This window comes from Caretta caretta, chromosome 5, assembly GCF_965140235.1.
Source record: "Caretta caretta isolate rCarCar2 chromosome 5, rCarCar1.hap1, whole genome shotgun sequence".
Taxonomy (NCBI): domain Eukaryota; kingdom Metazoa; phylum Chordata; order Testudines; family Cheloniidae; genus Caretta; species Caretta caretta.
The window spans coordinates 13,952,993-13,976,074 of NC_134210.1; the positions used below are offsets into that span (position 1 = coordinate 13,952,993).

A 23,082-nucleotide genomic window follows, 5' to 3' on the forward strand; every position below is an offset into this window, starting at 1 on the left:
AACCAGTTTTATTTCATGCAGTAACAGACATACCTCACAATACAGTAAGATTTAAATATGCTAGTAGAATTAAATGTAAATCAGTTCTCCGTTGGTCACACCTTTTTGAAATATTTCTATAGATTAATGATGGTGCAGAAATGGAATTTCTTCCTAAGTAAAGCCATTTATTAATTTGCTGACCAAAGTTTGAAGCTATTGCAATCAGTGGGATAAATTCACAATTGGTTCAAGACAGTGCACCTCTTCACAAAGTTCCACCCTCTTACACCAACAGAGAACTTGGCCAAATGTCAAGTCATGTGTTTGTCAGTTTTATGGTAGGTATCTCAAAAGGTGACCCAAAACAGAATATAAAACTGTTTATACAAAAGCACATGCCTGCCCACATAATCATTAGTGCAGATTTCAGACTAATTCTAACACTATTACTTTCTCCCACATCTCTTTAGCAGGCTCCCAAATGAACAACTGCAGGAGAGTAAAATGTCTAGACATCTCCAATACCAGTAGCAGAGTGGATCAGAGCTCAAGACGGGAGTTTGCTTCAGGGAAAAAGTAATGATGTAGAGATAGATTATTTAATTTCTTCTATCCTACCTCCAGTGTGCAATAGTTCTCTGTAGTAGTTATTAATATCTTGTATTGTCTAAATTGTATTAGAAGAACTGAACTCTGATACTTCACTTGAAAGACTATTCCTCAGTACTACAGATCTCACCAGCAGAAAATTTTCCCCGATTTACCCTAAGTTTTCCCCTTCTTACCTGCAACCCTGTACTCCCAGTTATACTTCCTTTTACGATGTCAAACAATACCTCCACCTGTTCTTGTTATTTATATCCTGGCAATGTTAGAAGGCATATCCCACACATAACTATCACTCAAATGAATGAAACAATATTTAACTCACTCTTCCTGCAAATTTAGCACTCTTCGCCTCAAATAACTTTAGATGCTCTCCTCTGAACTCCCTTCAATTTGTCACCAACTTTTTGGTCAAACTCAGAACAGAGCACACTATTTCAGGTGTGGTCACACCCATTACCTTCCTGGGCTATGATATAACTTTGCGCCACATATGTGAAGGTATTGGTCTATTTACTACTGTGTCATAGCAAAATCAAGCCTAGTCTGGTGTATTCTTGTACTATTACTACTTTTGAGGTTTCTCCATTATTGACCTGTTTTGGTCTATTTTTCCTTGCTTATATTTTCTAAATCAGATCTCAGTTTGCAATTTTCGGTCCTCACTGGTGTTTACCACTGCTCCCTAATTCATACCATCTGCTCATTTCATTAACTCACTTGTCACTTCTTTCAGCTCACTGATGAAGGTTAAGACACTACAGTACCCCCAAAAGACACTTCCCCTCCAACAAAATGTGCTGCTTATAACCCTTTGTTTACAGTTCTTCACAGCCAGTTTTCTTTTCTTTTAGCTGTGGTCTTATGGCTCCCATCACTGTAGTATCAGAGTGCCTCCTATTTAAATACAGAAACACTCCTAAGTATTTAAAAATAGAAACAAAAACATTTCTTCCTTTGAAACCTGTTGAAGGAATAGTCATGTCTGGGTGCACAAAAGTTGTCTACATGCATGTGAGGGGACTGAGGGAAGCCGGGGGGAAGGGGGAGAGAGAGTTTTTGAATGAGTTCTAAAGCTGTCTGTGATCATACTTGTCTCTTGCAGGCACAATTTCCACAGTGTAGATCCAGCTCCTGTGAAAGTTCTGCATTCACAAGGCTTCCACTATCAGTTAACAGATTTATCACTGGTGAATGTAGCTATTGTGGGAGGTTTATGATCACTGAGGGAGAGGGGATTTCTCAGAAGCTGGGATCAATACCATGAAAGGTTTCTAATTTCATGACAGAGACCTTGAACCAGACTACTGAATTCAGGGCTCAATCCTGCAAGATGTTAAGCACTCTGACTTGGATCTAGCAAAGGACTTCACCGTGTGCTTAGATTACATCTTATAAGTAATCCCACAGGCTTCAGTGTCAGAGTACTTCACACTTTGCACAAAAGGAGCCTTGGGAACCAGTGCACAGAGAATACCGCATTGATGTATCTGCAGCAATCCATGTTGGTATGCAGATGGCTTGATGCGTTTAGCATCAGTTGTAGTATATTTGAAATGAGATGGGCTATAATGTCACTAGACCTAAGTTGTCTAACCAGCTTTCCCACTGGCTTCACATAAATGCTGAATAATATGAGGGAATCATTACAGGTTGTCTTCCTCTCTAATATTTATTTTAGAGAATGTAGTTGTCAAGATCAAACCTTGTTCCTTTTTTGAGTAAAGATACTACATGTTTCTGGCATCTCATCAGTTTTCCCAACTTTAGAACTGAAGTGTCAGTCATACAGCAAGTTCCTTGCTAACTTCACTTAATAATCACAGGGCGACTATCTTCCACACCAACTAAATTATAGATCTTGAAATTTTTCAAGTATCCCTTACCTGCTCTTTATCAATAGCCATTTTAATATGGTCTTCCTCACCTCCTAGTTGTCCGAACTCTTTCCTTTAGCTTTCTTGTCAAAGACATTTTAAAAAACAAATTCAGTATCAACCTTTTCAGCCATCATTGATTTCCCTCCTTTATTAAAACCAAATTCCTTTTAGAACTAATTTTTCCTATAATACATTTTTTTCTAAAACACCCTTGTTCCCTTTAGCCTCTTGAAAGTATGTCTACACTACAAATAAATGTATTAACTCGGGTTAAAATAAGCAATGAAGACATGGCAACTCTGCTTTTAACTCGAGGTAGCAACTTAAAGCTAAAGCCCATATGGGAGCCTGGGGCTGAACTTGAGCTACTAACCCAAGATCAAGTCAGAGTTGTCATGTCTTCATTGCTACTTTAACTTACATTAGCTAATATAGGTTAACAAACCCACCGTAAGCACACTTTTTTTGGTAGCGTAGCTCAAACTCAGTCTGTTCTTTTTGCTTATTTGTCTTCTCCATGAAAATTTACATGAGTCTATAACTTTGTATGGCTGACTCCCTCTTTTTCCACTTGCAGTGTTTTGTTTTTTAAAAAAGCCTCATCTTTCAGCAGTTCCTAGTCTCATTTTACTTTACACAATTTATGTGGCTTACTTATTGCACTCCACTTTCATCACAGGCAGTGAAAATAAACTGATCAGTTTATCTTTCTGGTTTCCATGCATGGGTAGAATGCTTTAATATCTGAACTGCACACACACTGAAGATAAGTTTCAATTCTAACAAACAGTTTTCATGTGAATTTTTAAAAAGGATCATGAAAACAGTTCTATTAATATATGTCTCTTTTGAAAAAAAAAATCTTAAATCCTAAATTACTTGACAGCGGCCTTTGTATTTTCACAAGAAAGTGAGATTTTCTAGAGCTGCTTTTTTTTTGGGGGGGGGGGGGGGGGGGGGGGGGGGGCGGGCGCGCGCTGGCCTCCCTGCCACTTGGAGTTCAAAATACTCTTTTCCACTAGAAACAATTAAAGCTTATATAAATTAAAAGGTATACCACAGCTCCCTTAGAAAAATGGAGACTAGGGAGAGAATTACTTTGAGTCTCTTCCTCTCCACCCACCCTGAAGTCACTCAGCCCCTTGAGGGACCAGGCTCCATTTGCAACAGAGGATGATATGCTACTCATTATAACCACAGATAATTATGCACATGCTCAGTTTTATCATGAGCAGTGCCACTGAACTTAGTGTGAGAGAAAAACTGGAGACTTAGCTATGTTCAAGTAACTTCTTTTATTTACTAAATTGTGAAATTAAAATTGGTTTCATGAAAACATTACTGAAAAATGAACAGCATTTGGGTAGAAAATAGGAAACTCAAACGCATGTCTGTATGAGGGTGGCTGGAGACAAGGCATGTCTGGTCATTTTCAAAATGTCTGCTCCTGTGCCCACTGATTTCTCTCACTGATCTTAATGGCCAACTGCCTCATAGAAGACTCATGCTACAGAGCATTTTCTTTGTCACAAACTATATCAAGTTAGGAAATGGCAAGTTCCTTTCTTTACTAGTCATTTTTATTATTCATCTCACTACAAACAGTGAAGAATAAAAAAACTGTTCTCTGAAGGAATTCTAAATCCTTTTACATTATTGTTTTACTTTAATAAGTTTCAGGTGAAATGCTGGCACTGCTGAACTCATTGGAGTTTTGCCATTGACTTCAATGGCACCAGATTTTCTCCTATAGTCATTAATCATGCACGCTCTATGGAACTTTTCTGCAAGCCCTACATTCCTGTAAACTATTTAACTTTTTATTAAAGCTTCTAAGATAAATGTTTTCTTCCTAGCAAGCTACTGGATGGGAAGAGAGTGGAAATCTTTATAGTGAAGGAGTACAGGCAACATATGTTAGCACATCTCTGGTCAGCAACGATCAGGAAGGAGTAATACTGAGTGAGGTTACTCTCATACTTCAAAGAACATAGTTTACCTTTCCAATTTCAGATGCCCAAGAAATGGAGATCTGATTTGGCACTGCTGATGATAATCTAACTAGAGATGTAATATTCAACGGGCGGCCGGGTCGCTTCTGCTCAATTCCATTTTTTGGTGGTGGAGCATATCCCTGCAATAAGGAAGAAAAGAAATGTCTCTCTAAAATTTTAGGAACTCCTCTGACTGTACTCTGAAATCTACCAAAGAGACACCATTACAAGGTTTTTGGAAATCAGAAGTTTTTATACAGAGTTATTTTTTGGCACTCATTTTGTATTTTGCCATCACAAATCAGTTACATACCTACCCTTCTCTCCCACCCCAATAAGTCTCTTTTAATCACTAGCAAAGAGATCTTTACTTCAGTCTAGTGATTGGGTATGCATCAAGTTACATGCTCTGTCCCGAAACTGTTATCAATATAGAAAAGTTCTGTACAGCTTTACAGAGCTGTACAAAGATTATCTGTAAATGGGTAATGTTCTCCTCCATTTTCATCTACCCTCAAGCTTCAGAGTTCCTGTGCATACAAGTCACGACCTTGCCCAAATGTTAACTGTTATGAAACCACCTGCCCGTAGAAATGAGTCTCACATTAGCCTTCTTTGTGCTTGGGAGATTTTGCAAAAAAAGTTTCCCACAGTTGCTAACATGGTTTGGCTCCACCACTTTTTGTCAATGTTTGTATTTGTCTATTGGCCTAGTATTTGTCTGTCCTTCATCCTCACCATGAATATTGCTATATACCAACAGCTATAAATGGCTCAAATTTTGGAGTGAGATATCTTCTACAAAATTTCCTCACAACTCCAGGAATTCAAGCCATCTACTGAGCACAAAAAAAAAGAAAGCACACTCAGATTAAAAACAGACTGCATACAACCAAAGCAAACCTGATAAGATTTTGCAGATGCTAAGTAGAGAGGCTTCCCTCACAGCCACAGTCAGAATTTTTAAGATGAATCTTTATGCTGCAATTTATCTTTGTCACAAATGGACCAAAATTAATTAATATCTACATAGTACTTTTAACATGTAAAATGATAAATATTAGCATTGGTATCTTAGTGATCATCAGTGCCTAAAAATGCCCGATGTATAGATCAGTAACTGTACAGGCAAATTAGGCATAAATTTGTGAGCATATTTTTGAAAAAAGTCAGGCCCTTTTTTTCCCCCACTTTAGACTTTAAGGACACAAATCTATCAGCAAAAGCTACATATTGAATAGAATTTCAACAACTTACCGGCAATGGAAATAACTTCCCATTTACTTTAATGCACAAACTATTGGGATAGTTATCTTCTTGAGGGCAGCTAGTCTCTGCTAAGCATAACCTATTTCCAAAAGAGAAATTTCATTTTTAAGTGAGTTACACTCAAAACTATTTATATGTGTTAAAATATATTTGAATTAAAATAATCAAGTACAAACTTAATGTAAGAAAAACCTTGTATCACCTTAGCTGAACTTGGACTGTGTAGTCCCTCCTGCCCCCTGGCAAGAAGTCCCTGTTGAGGGAAAAAGAAAAAAAAGAAAGTCCATTGAGAGAAAGAGAGGGGCAGGGATTGGAGGGGAAACAAAATCTCACACCCCAATTTATCACATTTTAAAAAAGGACAGACCTGCTCCAACATCTCTAGTTACTTTCAAGACTCTGAAGTTTCTCATTACTACACTACCCATGTAGTACAAGAACAAAGCACTTGTAACCAAAACAATCTATTTGTATTAATTAAAAGGATAAACTAGGTCTGTGCAAGGTCTTGGGACTCCAAGGAAGTCGTGAAGAGAGAGGGGAGAAAAAAAATCCGATGCCACCTGAGGCGGGAAAACCAGCCCAAAGGAGGTCCTCCCTACCGCACTCCACTGACAAACAAGGATAGAGGGTAGAAGCAGCATCCCACCCCAGCAACTAGTGATGTAAATATCGTTTTAAAAGATAACAGATTTAATAGTTTAAACAGAGATTCGGGCCTCATGTGCAGGACTCTCTCCATTTCAGGCAGCACCTTTGTTCCGAGGATGGCGTATCTCCCCTCCCTGCCTTGCCCCAGACAGATGGGAAGGGCAGCTGAGCTCATACCAGGGGTGACAACAGGCCTAGCCAAGAGAGCCTAGAGTAGTTGAGGGGGCTCAGGACCTCCCTCACATCCTCAGTACCCAGGAAAAGGGATAGGGGCCACAGGTACCTAGTTTGTCCCGATGCGGCGTCCGCACACACTCCATGCCACCCCAGCAGCAGCTTTCCTTACCAGTGTGCAGACTGCCTCTGCAGCCAAACCCCTTCCAGTGGCACAGGGAGAAGCCAGGGGATGACTTTACCCCCCCCCCCCCCCCGACAGGGCCCGCAGCCCCTGCCCACCTCCCTGGCCAAACACGCACACCCTGCCTGGCTGGCCATGCCCACCCTCCCCCATCCCTGCAAAGCCCCTGGGACAAAAACCCTGTTGGGCTAGAGCGTTAATATCAACGCAGCCCCTTTAAGACAGGGGTGGGCTCCCACTGACCCTCGTGATGCCTACCCTTTCCTGGTTGCCATAATCACCTCTTGCCAGAACCTGGTCGAGACCCGCACACATGGGGTTAATGGTTAGGGTGGGTTAACGGTTAGACTAATACTTACCGGTTAACCAGTTAATATTTTACATCCCTACCAGCAACCAGGGAACATGGGAAGAAAACAGTCTGCCACTCTTGCAGCAGCCATGAAGGCTATTTGATTTCAAATAATCAGGTCCCATCTTCTTATCTAACTCCCTGATGATGTAGGATTGTCCCCCAACATAACCATTATGTGTTTGTACAAACACTAGTTTTAGGTGTACTGAATAATAGGCTCCCACCCACCACTTTACTTGAAAGGTTGTTCCACAGGCGAAGAGATGTGAAGGAAGATTTTTCTGAAACTCCCCTGCAACTTTGCAAAAGCAGTGATTTAACACATGCTCACAAATGAATGCCAGGCACTCCCTCTTACCTGGAAATGCAGATTTCTCTGACTTGCTGAGGTGTTAAAGCAAAGATAAAAAACTTCTCTTGGAACCTCTGAATACTGCTCTGTACTGAGAGAAGACATGCAAAGCAGCTTTAAAACAGAATGGTCCACTAATAAAAGTCCAAATGATTGCAAGGGTGGTGAGTTAATAGAGTCCACAACTCTGCTTTCTTGAACAAAACAAAGGTCACATAATAATGGAGTTGCTGCTGATTGCATGCAATTATCAATGAGGAATGGATATGAATCATTCAATTATAGTCAGATAGCTTAATATTAAAATTACATTTAATACTAAAATGACATTTTTGCCCTCTTCAGAAGCTTGGAAAACTAGGTTTATTTTATTCCTAGATTTTACAAGGGACTATACAGGGTTGAAGTGTCCCAAAATTTTCGCTGGGTGTCAGGCGAACATGCAAAGCAAACATCAACCCTGCATTTCCTCCCACATATCCTCATAAAAATATAAGTAGAGTTTGAGATATTACAGTAAGTAGTTATCAGACAAGCATGTGCACAAGCTGTTATTGGCCAGGTGGAGAACAACGATTCACTGGAAAACTGCTTTAATCCCAGGAGTGGTGAAGAAAGTTACACCTTTGGAAACTACCAGACCTCAATGCTAAAGAAAACCATCTATACGAAGACCTTGTCTACACTATAAAGCTTTTGCCAACAACATGGGAGGCATGCACACACTACTTAGCTATTTTGGTGGCAAAACTCAGCTGTTTTGCAGCCAAAATAAAACCACCTCAACGAGAGGCATAAAGCTTTTTGTGGCAAAGTGACAAGGCATCAGTGTAGACACTGCTGTTTGTTTTGTCGACATAACTGGCTTCCACCAGTGTCCCACAATGCCTGTCGTGACCTCTCTGCTCACTATTTTGAACTCTGCTGCCCTGCGCCCCTTCCCTTTCAAAGCTCCAGGAAGTATCTGACAGCTGAGCGTGCAGCTCCCTTTGGGGAACAAAGAGCAAATCATTAATGTGGAATGCTCCTGTTCTGCCCTGCACTAGGAACACAGGGGAGCGGGGGAGAACAGGACAACTGCTATGCTGCTTTGACATTCCTCAGCAGGGAGAGCTCACAGAGCTGCTCAGGATGTCACTTCCAGCAGCTGAAGAGGCTGTGGGAGAATTCGGAGGGAATCACAGAAAACCCCAGGCAGGCAGGCCAGAAGAGACTTGGGGAAGAGCCTGCTTAGCCGAGCTGGGGTCTGATAGGATAGGTCAGTCAGCCTGATGTCTCCCCTGCCCCACACACACCACTCTCCTCTACCTCCCCCCAACATTTCAATTGAAAAGCAGCTGACAATCTACTAGGATACCTGGAACATGGGATTGAGAAATCTGTGTCATGTGACATTGTACCTGCCCAATCACAGAATATCAGGGTTGGAAGGGACCTCAGGAGGTCATCTAGTCCAACCCCCTGCTCAAAGCAGGGCCAATCCCCAATTTTTGCCCCAGATCCCTAAATGGCCCCCTCAAGGATTGAACTCACAATCCTGGGTTTAGCAGGCCAAAGCTCAAACCACTGAGCTATTCCTCCCCCCGAGGCATTGCAAACCCTTCCCAAAGCACCTTGCGGCTAGTTGCACAGTGGAATAGCTACCCACAATGCACTGCTCTCTGTTGATGCAAGAATGTGGATGCACTCTGGTGACACAAGGAGCTAGTGTAGACATGCCACAGAGCTTTAATTAAAGCGGCATAACTTTTGCCAACAAAACTTTGTAGTGTAGACAAGGCCTAAATATGCCTGGGGATCCCCCTTATGAATATTTAAGGAGGCAGGGAGGAAATCAGACTAATGGCAGAATCCTCTTACTGACTCCTACTTGGCCATTTGTGGTGGTAATTATTTTAACATGAGAACAGGGTGCAAAATGTGTTACCTTATGGATTTCTTTTCTGGGACCAATCTCACCCATAATACTGAAGCAGTTCAGACTTGTTTACAAGTCTGGGGGCTCTCCATTTGTCCTCCCTGTCAGTGAGAAAAGGCCCATGAAATTTTCATCTCTTAAAAGTAGAAAAGAGTGGGTGTGGGTTTTGCCGCTATGGCTCCAAAGATTGCCTATAAAAACTAGGATTGCAACAGGCAACTTGGAAGCCTTGAACTGCCATGTTGATTGTACCACTGGAGGCAGAGAATTTGGGGGCAAGGTCATAAGTGGCATGGCCAAGTCTCTGAGCCGCATAACAGCCTGGGCTGCCAGTATCTAAAGAGGGCAGTAGTCCAGAAATCTCAGATTGTGGGAAGGGTCAGGATCCAGAAAATATTAAACAAGTTTTATTAAATATTAAACAAATAATAAACAAGTTTTTCTTACTATGCAGAAAGGGAGCTAAGGGTGGGCCCATAGGCTGTTTTTGTTTTGGGGGGGTTGAGGGGGAGCCTGAGCTGGTAAAAGTCTCATGATCATTTGGAAAGGCAGGAGTATTACATTAACCGACATGTGGTTTGGTTTTTTAAGATTAAAAAAAAAAAAAAAACACAACACTACATTGCTAGTATGCAAATATATGAACTACTCATCCCTTCAAAAAGTCATATGGAAATAACTATACTCCTTAGCTGCTCAACCATAAGAAAAAAGAAAAGGAGTACTTGTGGCACCTTAGAGACTAACCAATTTATTTGAGCATGAGCTTTCGTGAGCTACAGCTCACTTCATCGGATGCATCCGATGAAGTGAGCTGTAGCTCACGAAAGCTTATGCTCAAATAAATTGGTTAGTCTCTAAGGTGCCACAAGTACTCCTTTTCTTTTTGCGAATACAGACTAACACGGCTGTAACTCTAAAATCAACCATAAGAGTCTATTTGCCCTCCAAATCCTTAATTCTCAAATACACACAGCGAGTTGTTTGTTTTCAGTCTCAAGAGCCTTCCTGGGTCTACTAAATGGGATTATGCATAATCCAAGTCTGTTTTATTTTAAAACCAGTTCTCTTTCACACACAAAATCAGTAGTTAATTATCTTGATATATTTCATGTAAAAAACTCATATGGAACTAATTACACCAAGTAAAGCTCTGTTTAGGGCTTGGCTGCAGCCAACCTCTAAATATTAATTTGTAGAGCTTGATGTGTACTTTAAACTGACAGTAAAAATGGCGTTTTAAGGGTTCACTCTCTCTCAATAAAACGCTAGCTCAAGCATGCCTGGTTTACAAATTTTTTTTTTAATTTATTTTATTTTAAGTGTTTTTCCTGTCAGTCCTGCAAACAGCCTGGGATCTGAACATCAAGCAAAAATTCTTGACTTCTGCGTCATCACTGGAATAATTCATCAGGCAAAATTCTTGGACTCACTGACAATTGTGCAGGACTAACAGAAGTAAAACACTTCTATTGACTTCTATTAAATCAGAATATGCACAGAGAACACATCTGTTAAGTAAAAAGTGGTGATGTTCCTCCCAACTGCCCAAAATCACTTCTACAGCCTTACTCTAACATGCTAACAATGCTATCCTTGCGAGCAGCTTTTCCTTTTTTAGTAGCCACAAGACCCTTGATTTTTTCTACTATGGAATACGGGGATATACAGGTTAAGTGGCAGAACTTTGTTGGATGTTTAGAAAGAGCTCTTTCTAAACCTTCTGTCTAGCCAAACGGGTCAGTTTTGGTTTTCGAACTACAAGAGGTCGGTGAGGTGATCGCATTGGCTGTCACTTTTGGTTGACAGTGTTTTTCCCAGGTCAGTGACTTCAAGCTCACAGAGGAGTGCCCAGGCTTTACTACTAGAATGAGCGTAGCGAAGACCCTCCATTATTTTGTTCCATCTTTTCAGGCATGCAGCGTTCCATGACAATTAGTGCTTTTGCTGTATCCAGATCATAGTTCTTCTCATACTCTTCAGCTGCCACAAGGAGCATAGACCATGTGATAGCTGTGAGAAATATGTTTCACAGCACCTTTGGTAAGAACATAAACAAGGCGGTCAGAGAGTCCTGGGATTGATCAGATATGGTGTATCCTTTCTACAATTACTGCGGCATATGCAATGCACATCTAAACTGACTTGCAGAATAGCAGAACAGTGTTGGCTGCAAGCAAAGTCTCCAAGCACTGTCTGAGTTTTCAGAGGAAAACCACTATTGTCTTTCATCAGAAAGCAGAGGTCCAGTGTTCTATCTGCCAAAGCAAGAAGTCCCTGATTTTGAACCTAAACAAAGATGGTAGACATCTGCAAAATGAGGTCCACCAGCTGCATCATGTCTGCTATAGCCCTATTCTGAGTGGTGGCTATTTAAGTTACCAAGGTACACAGCCAAATGGGGAAAAAATGGAAATGCAGGCTTCAGCCATTCAAGATTTGGAGGTTTGCACGCATTCATTACGGTCAGTTGTCCAAGTTCTTACTGCAGCAATAGAAATTCCCATGGTCTTGGGATCCTTCAGGACTGAGACATCTTTAAGACCATGCCCAGGCCGCACTGAACATCATTCACAGCAGCAATGAGTTCATAACCATTAATATTGCATCTTGCAGTTTGCTTGTAATCTGCAGCATGAGTTTCTTAGTAGATCATCAAAGTTATTCACCTTGAGAACTCTTAAAAGACAGTCATACTTAGCAGGAGACAAGCCTAAAAAGCTGTCATGAAGTGACAGTCATTGCCCTCTTCAAACATGGGAAGCCAACAAATGATACTGCCAACAACTGCTCAATATCACTCCTTTTCACAATTTGCAAGTTAATGGAAAGGGTCTTACTGGCCCATCTCACCCTATCTTTGAGGATGCTTATGGCTTTGAAAGGCTGAAAAATATTGCAGTTGAAAACATTTTTTAAAAAGTGAATTCATAAGCATGATACCCAGCAAGGAGAAGGGTTTAATTACTTCAGGAATGCAAACATGTAGCACAATTGTGCTTTTATATTGTGGCCAGATTCTCAAGGTGGGAATACTTGTCCATTTCCTCTTCCTGGATTTAGCATTAATTTTTATCAAGTCTCCCCTTATTGCTGGCAGTTCCCACTGTAGTAATCATTCAAGGAAATTCTACGGTTTGGTTCTATACTATGTCTAATTTAACATTATCTTTCAAGACTATCAGTTGCTTTTACAAACACACACCTCCAACAGATAGAAAAACTCCTGGTTCGTGTCCTGGTTTAGGTAGTTTATATGGTAAAGAAACCTTCTAAAAATCGTGTATGAAATCTGCACTTGGTTACAAAAGAATATCCCTAAATCAAAATTAAGTATTTCATCATGACTAAAACAAAAGCAGCTCCACAAGCCACCCAAAAGAGGAGATCACTAGAGGCACAATGCACAGTACTTTTAAAATTTAATGCCCTACAGAAATACTAACAAAATGAAGTTTCAATACCACTAGAAGATACAGAGGTACTTAACTAGCATTGCTCAAAACGTACAGCTGGGATGCCATAACTCATTGCAGTTGCAAAATATGGTTTCACTTTCATGGTTTGCAAGGGTATACAGATGCAAAACAAAAAAAAAGTGAAATTTCACTCTAATATTGGAGTCATTTTTTAAAAGAGTACGTACTGAGTTCTGTGAGGAAAATGCTATCCCCGCCAACAAGCCATGCACATGTACATCAAAATTTGACCCCAGATCTCTTTGGAAAGGTTTCCTATGCTGACGCTACTAACTGACATTACTATTATAAAAGCAAAAGTGGTCCTTGTTAGAGCCCATTAGGAAATGGATACGTAAGAAGAGAAAATATAATGCCACTATATAAACCCATAGTATGCCCACCCCTTGCATACTGCATGTAGTTCTAGCCATCCCATGGCAAGAGAGACATACTAGAATTTAAAACGGTACAGAGAAGGGCAACAAAAATTATTAGGGGTATGGAACAGCTTCCATTCGAGGAGAGATTATAAAGACTGGGACAGTTCAGTTTAGGAAAGAGACAACTGAGGGAGGGGTGGCAGAAGAGGTCTTGAGAAAGGTCTGAAAAAATCATGAATGGATTAGAGAAAGTGAATAAGAAAGTGTTATTTACCACTTCACATAACACAAGAATCAGGGGTCACCCAATGAAATAAATAGGCAGCAGGTTTTAAACAAACATAAGGAAGTACTTTGTACAATGCAGTCAACCTATGGACCTCGTTGCCAGGGGATGTTGTGAAGGTCAAAAGAATAACTAGGTTATTCTATGGAGGGTAGGTCCATCAACGACTATTAACCAAGATGGTAAGGGATGCAACCCCATGCTCCAATGTCCCTAAGCCTCTGACTGCCAGAAGCTGGGACTGGATGACTGGGGATGGATCACCCAATAATTGCCTCTCTTCATTCCCTCAATATCTGGTAGTAGACAGGATACTGGGCTAGACAGACCATTGGTCTGATCCAGTATGGCCATTCTTATGTTATTGTGTCCTTATACTGGCACCCAACACCATAGTATATAAGCATCCAATATATACAAAGACTAGGACATCCGTCTTCAATCTACATGGGGACTTTCATTTGAGCCATGCCTAGAGTACCTACTGCATACAGCCATATTTTCCTGAAGAGTACTTCAGACCAGTTTAAACTTTTGGTTCATGTTATACAACAATGAAAAAACAGAAGTTATCCTGTACCCTGCCATTTAAGAATAGTAACATGTATAGATGGTTTATAAACAAACAATCCACAAAACTTTAAGCAAACTTTATATTAATAAATGTCTTAAAAGAAAATTTGACAACCACCAAATCTCAATTACAACTTCCTTGCAGTATGTTGGTTTGTTTGTTCTTGGTTCAGAGCTTGTAATACTCAATTATCAAGTCATTTTCAAAACCTAATCAGTTTCCTTTTTAATCATAGCCATTGTAGAGCAACAGTTCACATTTACGTAGATTCAAAAACTTAGCATTTTCACTGCCTCACGTTTCTCTGTCAGCAAACTGCTGTAGCTCACGAAAGCTCATGCTCAAATAAATTGGTTAGTCTCCAAGGTGCCACAAGTACTCCTTTTCTTTTTTCACTTACAGCAGTGCACCCTGGAAGATATGGACACTGCCAGAGCTGGTTGAAATATTGGAAAACAAAAATTTCATGCAGGTTTGCTACCTTCTGTGATGTTGCACCCCATAATGCTTTATGGAAATATGCTTATGAATATAAATATGACATAACTGGAATATGTTTTATGCTACATATGCCATGTAACATATCTCTGCAAAGGTTATGATCTACTGAATATATTCATCCTATTTGTATGCGTGTATCATTTTTGCATTCCAAGTTATGAATATTGGCTGTGTACTTGTTTGATTTTAAGCAGCCTTAGTAAGGCATTTGGTCAGCTTCTTTAGAAAGGAATTTGCAAGTTAAGTGCCCAGTCAAGAAACACTTAAATGGACAATGGATCTTGGAAGACTCCAGTCCACATAAGAAGTCTACCTGAGGATGTTCAAGGTAGCATGTAAACAATGGCTGCCACTTGTAAGAAACTGAGTCATGCATGGACATGCGACTTGCCCATGTGACTCCAAAACTCCATCTTGTAGCTGGGATTCTACACAGGGGGAGGGAGGGGTGTCCACCCACAAGAGGAAGTCTATTTAAGCCCCTGGAAACCCCTCCATTTTGTCTTCAGCTGTCTCAAGAGATATCCTTTCGGGGTGGAGAGGCTACCTGAAAGAAACTGGAACAAAGGACAGTAACCACAGGGGTGAGAGTGATTGCTGGACCCAGACTAGAAGGAGGCTAATCTATAAAAGAAGCTTACTGGAACATCTCTGAGGGTGAGATTTCATCTGTAATCACTGTCTTACTGTATTAGGTTTAGACTTGTCTGTTATTTTATTTTGTTTGGTAACTTACTTTGTTCTGTCTGTTATTACTTGGGACCACTTAAATCCTACCTTTTGTAGTTAATAAAATCACTTTACACTTATTAATTAACCAAGAGTATGTACTAATACTGGGGGATGGGACAGCTGTGCATCTCTCTCTATCAGTGTTATAGAGGGTGAACAATTTAGGAGTTTACCCTGTATAAGTTTTATACAGGATAAAAATGGATTTATTTGGGGTTTGGACCCCACTGGGAGCTGGGCATCTGAGTGTTAGAGACAGGAACACTTCTTAAGCGGTTTCCAGTTTAGCCTGCAGCTTTTGTGGGACGTTGTTCAGACCTGGGTCTGGGTCTGTAGCGGGCAAGCGTGTCTGGCTCAAACCAGGCAGGGCTCTGAAGTCCCAAGCTGGCAGGGGACACAGGCTTAGAGGTAGTCTAAGCACATCAGTTGGCAGTTCCCAAGGGGTCTTCTGTGATCCAACCCGTCACACCTTCCTCCTCAAAAAACAAACCAACCCAGAAAAATTACGTACACTACCATACAAACCAACCCCAACCCCAAGACCTGGAACATCCAAAAAGTTTCCAAAACTAGATCTAGCCTCTGGCTAAAAATCAAGACAGGTGCACTACTCTCTTCCAGGCTATACCAATATACAGAGAAAGTGCTTTAGACTACCTGGTTAGTAGTAACCCAATAAAGCATGCTATAGTGATATATAAATAGCTCGATTACACTTACATCCTTGTGTAAAAAGAAAAGGAGTACTTGTGGCACCTTAGAGACTAACCAATTTACTTGAGCATAAGCTTTCGTGAGCTACAGCTCACTTCATCCGTCTAAGGTGCCACAAGTCCTCCTTTTCTTTTTGCGAATACAGACTAACACGGCTGCTACTCTGAAACCTATCCTTGTGTAAAGTAATTCTGTACCCATATAGAAGTATTTTTCCGAAGTTTGCCAGTTGAACACAATCATGCTGAAAATCTAACTGGTAGTTATTCACACTACTGGAGAAGCCATTATTTACAATCAACAAATTTATTAAATCATTAAGACATGTTCACAACTCTGAAAAATTAACAGTTATTATTAGGGCCGTAAAGCGATTAAAAAAATTAACTGTGATTAATCGTGTCATTAATCATGGTTAAACAATAAGAGAATACCATTTATTTAAATATTTTTGGATGTTTTCTACATTTTCAAATATATTGATTTCAATTACAACAAACTACAAAGTGTACAAGCACTCACTTTATATTTATTTTTGATTACAAATATTTGCACTGTAAAAAACAAAAGGAATAGTATTTTTCAATTCACCTAACACAAGTACCGTAGTGTAATCTCTTTATCAATGAAAGTTGAACTTACAAATGTAGAATTATGTACAAAAAAACCCCTGCATTCAAAAATAAAACAAAGTCCACTCAGTCCTACTTCTTGTTTATATCGGTTTACATTTGCGGGAGATAATGCTGCCCACTTCTTGTTTATATCACCTGAAAGGGAGAACAGGCGTTCGCATGGCACTGTTGTAGCCAGTGTCACAAGATATTTACATGCCAGATGCAGTAAAGATTCGTATGTCCCTTCATGCTTCAACCACCATTCCAGAGTACGTGTCCATGCTGATGATGGGTTCTGCTCGATAACGATCCAAAGCAGTGCATGTTCATTTTCATCATCAGAGTCAGATGCCACTAGCAGAAGGCTGATTTTCTGTTTTGAGGGTTCAGGTTTTAGAGATTCTGCATCGGAGTGTTGGTCTTTTAAGACTTCTGAAAGCATGCTCCACACGTCATCCCTCAGATTTTGGAAGGCACTTCAGATTTTTAAACCTTGGGTCAAGTGCTGTCACTATCTTTAGAAATCTCACATTGGTACCTTCTTTGCGTTTTGTCAGATTTGCAGTGAAAATGTTCTTAAAACGAATAACATTTGCTGGGTCATCATCCAAGACTGTTACAACATGAAGTATATGGTAGAATGTAGGTAAAAAAGGAGCAGGAGACATGCAATTCTCCCAGCAAGGAGTTCAATCACCAATTTAATGCTTTTTTTTTTTTTAAATAAGCATCATCAGCATAGAAGCATGTCCTCTCGAATGGTGGCCGAAGCATGAAGGGGCATATGAACGTTTAGCATATATGGCACGTAAATACCTTGCAATGTAGGCTACAAAAGTGCCATGTGAAGGCCTGTTCTCACAATCAGGTGACAATGTAAAGAAGCAGCGGACAGCATTATCTCCTGTAAATGTAAACAAACTTGTTTGTCTTAACAATTGGCTGAACAAGAAGTAGGACTGAGCGGACTTGTAGGCTCTAAAGTTTTACATTGTTTTGTTTGAATGCAGTTCTGTAACAAACAAAAATCTACATTTGTAAACTGCACATTCACCATAGAGATTGCACTGTAGTACTTGTATGAGCTGAACTGAAAAATACTATTTTATCATTTTTACAGTGTAAATATTTGTAATCAAATATGATAATATAAAGTAAGCAGTATACACTTAGTTTTCTGTGTTGTAATTGAAATCAATATATTTGAAAATGTAGAAAAACATTCACAAATATTTAATAAATTTCAATTGGTATTGTTTAACAGTGTGATTAAAACTGCAATTAATCGCAATTTTTTAAGTTAATTGTGTGAGTTAACTGTGATCAACAGCCCTAGTTATTATATTACTTGCTCAGCACCAGTGTGCTTGGTACTGTACAAAAACAGAAAATGACACAATCCTTGCCTTGTGGAGTTTACAATCCAAAAGATTAAGTTCAATTGAGGGAAGAGTATAGTGATCACTTATAAGAGATTGTGTGAAGAAATGGGTTTTTAAGGAAAGAGGGAGCTACTAACAAATGATAAAAAAAGTCTATCATAGTCATGGGGGCAGGTACAGAAGAGTGAAGGGAAAAAACAAAGGAATTAGGAAAAGAAAAATGGTTAGTCTCTAAGGTGCTACAAGTACTCCTTTTCTTTTTGCGAATACAGACTAACACGGCTGTTACTCTGAAACCTGTCACAATTAGCAGTGAGCGTGAGAGAAAATGAGAGCAAAGATGGAGGTAGGACCATCTTATGCGCAGTCTCGGAGGCATGAATATTAAATGTGATGCAACAAACTGAAGTTCAAAAAAAAAGCAGAAATCAACATTCATAAAGATACAATACGTTTTCCAGGAGCTGAATTTAGACCCAGATTTTGAAGGTATTTAAGCATTGGTGCACTCAGTGTTGCAATGCTTATGCGATTTAGGGACCTAAATCTCATTTTCAGAAGTGATCTAGTCTAAGGCTATAAGTGCCTACAACACTTCTGAAAATGAGATTTAGGTCCCTAAATCGCATAAGCATTGCAACACTGAGTGCGCCAAGGCCTAAATACCTTTAAAATCTGGGCCTTTGAGGATAAACAGGACTTCAAATTGCTGAAGTGCACACAACAGTTCTATTCTGTACTCCAATAAAAACAGTCACGGCATGTCTATACTTGTCATTTAAAGCGCAAAAAGTCCCTTTTTTGCGCAAAAACCACGAGAGCGTTTACACTTGCCAATGACTTTTTGCTGTGAAACTCAGTCGTTTCACCGCAAACAGAAAACCACCTCCACAAGAGGCGTACAGTTCTTACAGGTGACACTTTTGTGGTGATGTGCAAGTGAAGACACATTCTTCCTGTTCACATGGCTTTTAGCCTCCTGAGGATATCCCACAGTGCCTAAGGTGACCACTCTGGCCAGCAGCTCTGACACCATGTAAACAGATGTCCTACCCCTCCCGCTGTAAAGCCTCAGGAACTTTAAAACTCCCCTTCCTGTTTTCTTGGCACGTGCTCACTTATCAGAGCAAATGATCCCCTGCTTAGAGCAGTGCTGAGCTACTGGAGCTGACCAGTGTTTGGGGAGAGGAGACTGTGCAGAGACCCAGGATGCCCCGCGATCACCCCTCCTTCCCACCAGACCTATCCTCAAAATGGAGAGAGCTGCACTGTGGGATAATTGCCCTCAATGCGCTGCTCTCATTGGCAATGTAAGTGTTACAAATGTGAACATGATCTGATGCCTGTGGAAGTAAGCGAGAACACAAACCAGCACTTTTCTTTTACCAGTTCCCTATCACTGGTGAAACTGACCGTGTAAAAACTCTGCAAATGTAGCCACAGCCTCAGTCAACAACAGGTAAGGTGAACAATCATTTCTGCACAACCAACATTCATCAAGTGATTAAATCTACTTCACTCATTTGGTATAATGTCACATTCATTATGGAAGAGCTGGGCTCTTCATAGCCTACCCTGAAAACAAACATCTCAAATTTTCTGTAGCTGGAGGACAGTTTGCTAGCCTTGACAACTTCCTTCTAGCAACACGACGGCGCAATTTGTGATCACCCACATGGATCAAAAATTTCCAAAATCCATTTTCTACTGGCCCTGATAGGTTTGCTTCTTGGTTATACTGATCATAGGTACATTTTGCTGCAAAGATCATACAGGAAGTCATTTCTTTAGTATTTTCAAAGGCAGAAGAGAACCATGATTTTGAGTGTCACTTGGCTGCAGGTAAAGAACATTATTGCTTCTGGGAGTGGAAATTAGAGCAATTTATAAAATGACAAGCAGCACTGTCTGTCTTCAAAAAGTGGAAATGTTGACCTCTATACAAGTGTCTAATGTGGGAAGCTCACTATTTTATGGATCTGGATTTACTGATCAGATGTAATGATCAAAATGATGGTTGCTTTAGTCAGTCTTAACAACAAACTCTACAGATTGCTTAATTTAACACTTACCTAAACTTGTAGGTTTAATGAGAACATCAAGCACATCATAAAATGGGAGGCTTTTTAGCTGAACATCAGGATGGACGGGTGGAATTGGAGGTGATGGTTGCTGCATCTCAAAGTGAGGCTTAGTGTCTTGAAGCAGCACAGAACCAACAGGCGACGAAGGGGATTGAGGGGTGACTGAAGTAGAAGGTAGTGGGTGGATTCCAGAAACAGCCAAGTCAGGTTCCACAGGAGAGGAGCTACTATCCAAATTGAAAACTGAAGGTTTTACAGGTGACAAGTCAGACAGACTTTCAATTGTCCTTGGGTACCGACGCCTATAGAGCTCTCGGATTTTAATTTGAACGGCTGGGCTGCAGCCACTCTTCAATAAATGCAGTGCCCTCATCAGGAGGTCATGTTTGCGCCCACTTTTATTACGTCCAGCAAAGCCCAACAACACTTGTAGTTCAGAAACTCGAAAACTTGATACCATATTCTAAAGGGAGAAAAAAGTTAAGGTTAGCACAGTACTCCCAATATGTACAGCATATAAAATTCATTTCTGCAAGTACATAGATTTTTATTGCTCAGGTTTAGTATTTATTCTTTAAAAACCAGTAGTGCCTCTCCCTAAGTATAGCTTTGCCCCTTGCGCATTTCCAAAATTTGAGTATGATCTTGCCTATTCAACTAGACCAGTGTTTGCTAAAGAGCGGGATCACTTCCTCAGGTATCAGAGTAGCAGCTGTGTTAGTCTGTATCTGCAAAAAGAAAAGGAGTACTTGTGGCACTTTAGAGACTAACAAATTTATTTGAGCATAAGCTTTTGTGAGCTACAGCTCACTTCATCGGATGGAATCCACTGAATGCATCCGATGAAGTGAGCTGTAGCTCACGAAAGCTTATGCTCAAATAGATTGGTTAGTCTCTAAAGTGCCACAAGTACTCCTTTTCTTTCCTCAGGTAGGATCAAAAGGAGGTGCAGTTGGTTTCTTCTCCTGAAGAAGGGCTCAGCTTTCCAGAGTTAGGGAAACCATGAACTAGATAGATAACTAATTTTGCAAAAATTTATATGAATTATGAATTGTTACTATTCAACGTCACTGATTTTTTCAAAGTAAAACAACATTTTAAAAAGGATTAGTGCTCATTTAAAGGTAATTTTGATTACCTTTTTTTTTTTAAAGTGCATCTAGGTCCCAAACAATAGTTACTACATGCCATTTCATAATTAACTCATTAATTTTCAGATCTGATTTCATGCTTTAGAAAATTAAAAGGATACTGTCAACTTAAAACTTCACACCCACCTGACCTTTCCCCTCCTATTATCACAAGTAGCACCTAAAAAAATAAAGGTTTCAGAGTAACAGCCGTGTTAGTCTGTATTTGCAAAAAGAAAAGGAGTACTTGTGGCACCTTAGAGAATAACCAATTTATATGAGCATAAGCTTTCGTGAGCTACAGCTCACTGTAGCTCACGAAAGCTTATGCTCAAATAAATTGGTTAGTCTCTAAGGTGCCACAAGTACTCCTTTTCTTTTTTAAAAAAATAAAGTCTTTCTTCAGCTTGTTTACTCTGTGAATTTGAGAGTTCTCTGTATTTAGACCGTTTACTATTTCACCTGTATATTCAGCTAGTCGGTCAGTTTTCCTGTTTGTAGAGGACTATTCCACAGAGAAGATAATTTTGAGAGAGAGGGAAACATGACTGGAAAATGTGTATGCAAAACCACAAGACTGATTTATTTCCCCCCTGCCAGAGGCAGGTTAATACATAAAGCTACTTGAAATCTAGTCAGTTTAACAAAAAATTGAAAGTTGAGAGTTCCTTGAAAAGACTCACTCAACACAACAGGGGGACCAGTTGCTGAGCTGGTGTTAAAATTCCAGTGGAACCCAGATTATCCGATCTAATTGGGACTGGGGCCAGATCAGATAACCAAAAATCCAAATAACCCAGAGAATGGTTTCCCGAGCCCTGGCCACTGTCTGCCCCAGGCAGCTGGTGCTTTGATAAATATGGAGAGCTGTATAATGGAGGCTCAGTTAAATGGGGTTCTACTGTAGTTTATTCCTGGTTCCCAGACAATGTTCTGTAAACCACGCCCTTCTATCCTATTATGACGACAACTAAGGGCCTCATTTTCAAAGGTGTGAAGCACCCACACTTCCCATTGACTTCAGCTGGAATTGAGGGAGAAAGATGAAGGGAAAACAGGAAAATCAGACCATACGTTTCTATTATTTCTTCCCATCACCATTAAACAATTATCCTTTAATTACTCATCTTGAATATTTACAATCTAAAATGTTTGAAGTGGGGTGTGTTTTTCCTAGACTATTAGCAGTTGACAGTAATTGTGATTGGAAAGGTAGTTTCTCATAAGAGTGTGATAAAGTCTTGGACAGTCTTGATACATCTTTTTAGTGGGAATTCCCATTAATACTTGGCTAACAGATGCCATCTAAAGGTACTATGATAACTGGCTACAGTTATTTGAACAGTAAAAGGTGGAGAGGAATTATGTAGAATGATACATGATATTGCTAGAAGTTACAGAATCAAAAAACTGCTGAAGGGAAGAATAACAGGAGAGATTTCATGAGACTGAAACACAGTAAGGTGTGCAATGTGGAAGTCTTCCAGAGGAAGTAGAGGAAGTCCCATGATCTGACACATTCTAGTATTTTGTCCAGGATAGCCATAAATGTACTGTAAGTAACAAAACTAACTAGCCAGGGAGATAACCAGATGACCTAAATAGGAGTTTGAAATGACAGGGACCTAGGATTCTATAAAATGTTATTTGTTTACTGCCAACTCCTAAATGGTCTTGGAATTTTTGAAAGTAAATAAAATATTGATATTGGAAACTGTTGACAATACATTTCAAGATAGTTTTATCCCTTATTTTGGTATTAGAGCAGATAAATCCATCATATAATTGTGGACTAGGTAAGTAGGGAAAAAGTTATTTTTAGTCTAAACCACAGTTGCCTCCACCAGAGCAGAGAT

The 23,082-nt window shown here is 40.0% G+C and overlaps 1 protein-coding gene across 6 annotated transcripts in view; it reads right to left on the bottom strand.

Moving 5' to 3' along the window:
• PIAS2 (protein inhibitor of activated STAT 2) overlaps positions 1-23,082 on the bottom strand; it is a 55,319-nt gene that overhangs the window by 22,594 nt on the left and 9,643 nt on the right. For all 6 annotated transcript variants that reach the window (XM_048850480.2, XM_048850483.2, XM_048850479.2 and 3 more), the window contains 5 exons: positions 20,085-20,559; positions 7,454-7,538; positions 5,934-5,984; positions 5,720-5,810; positions 4,468-4,602 (listed from right to left, as the gene is read on the bottom strand). In XM_048850480.2, coding sequence (XP_048706437.1) covers positions 4,468-4,602; positions 5,720-5,810; positions 5,934-5,984; positions 7,454-7,538; positions 20,085-20,559 — 837 coding nt within the window. The remainder of the gene's footprint in view (positions 1-4,467; positions 4,603-5,719; positions 5,811-5,933; positions 5,985-7,453; positions 7,539-20,084; positions 20,560-23,082) is intronic.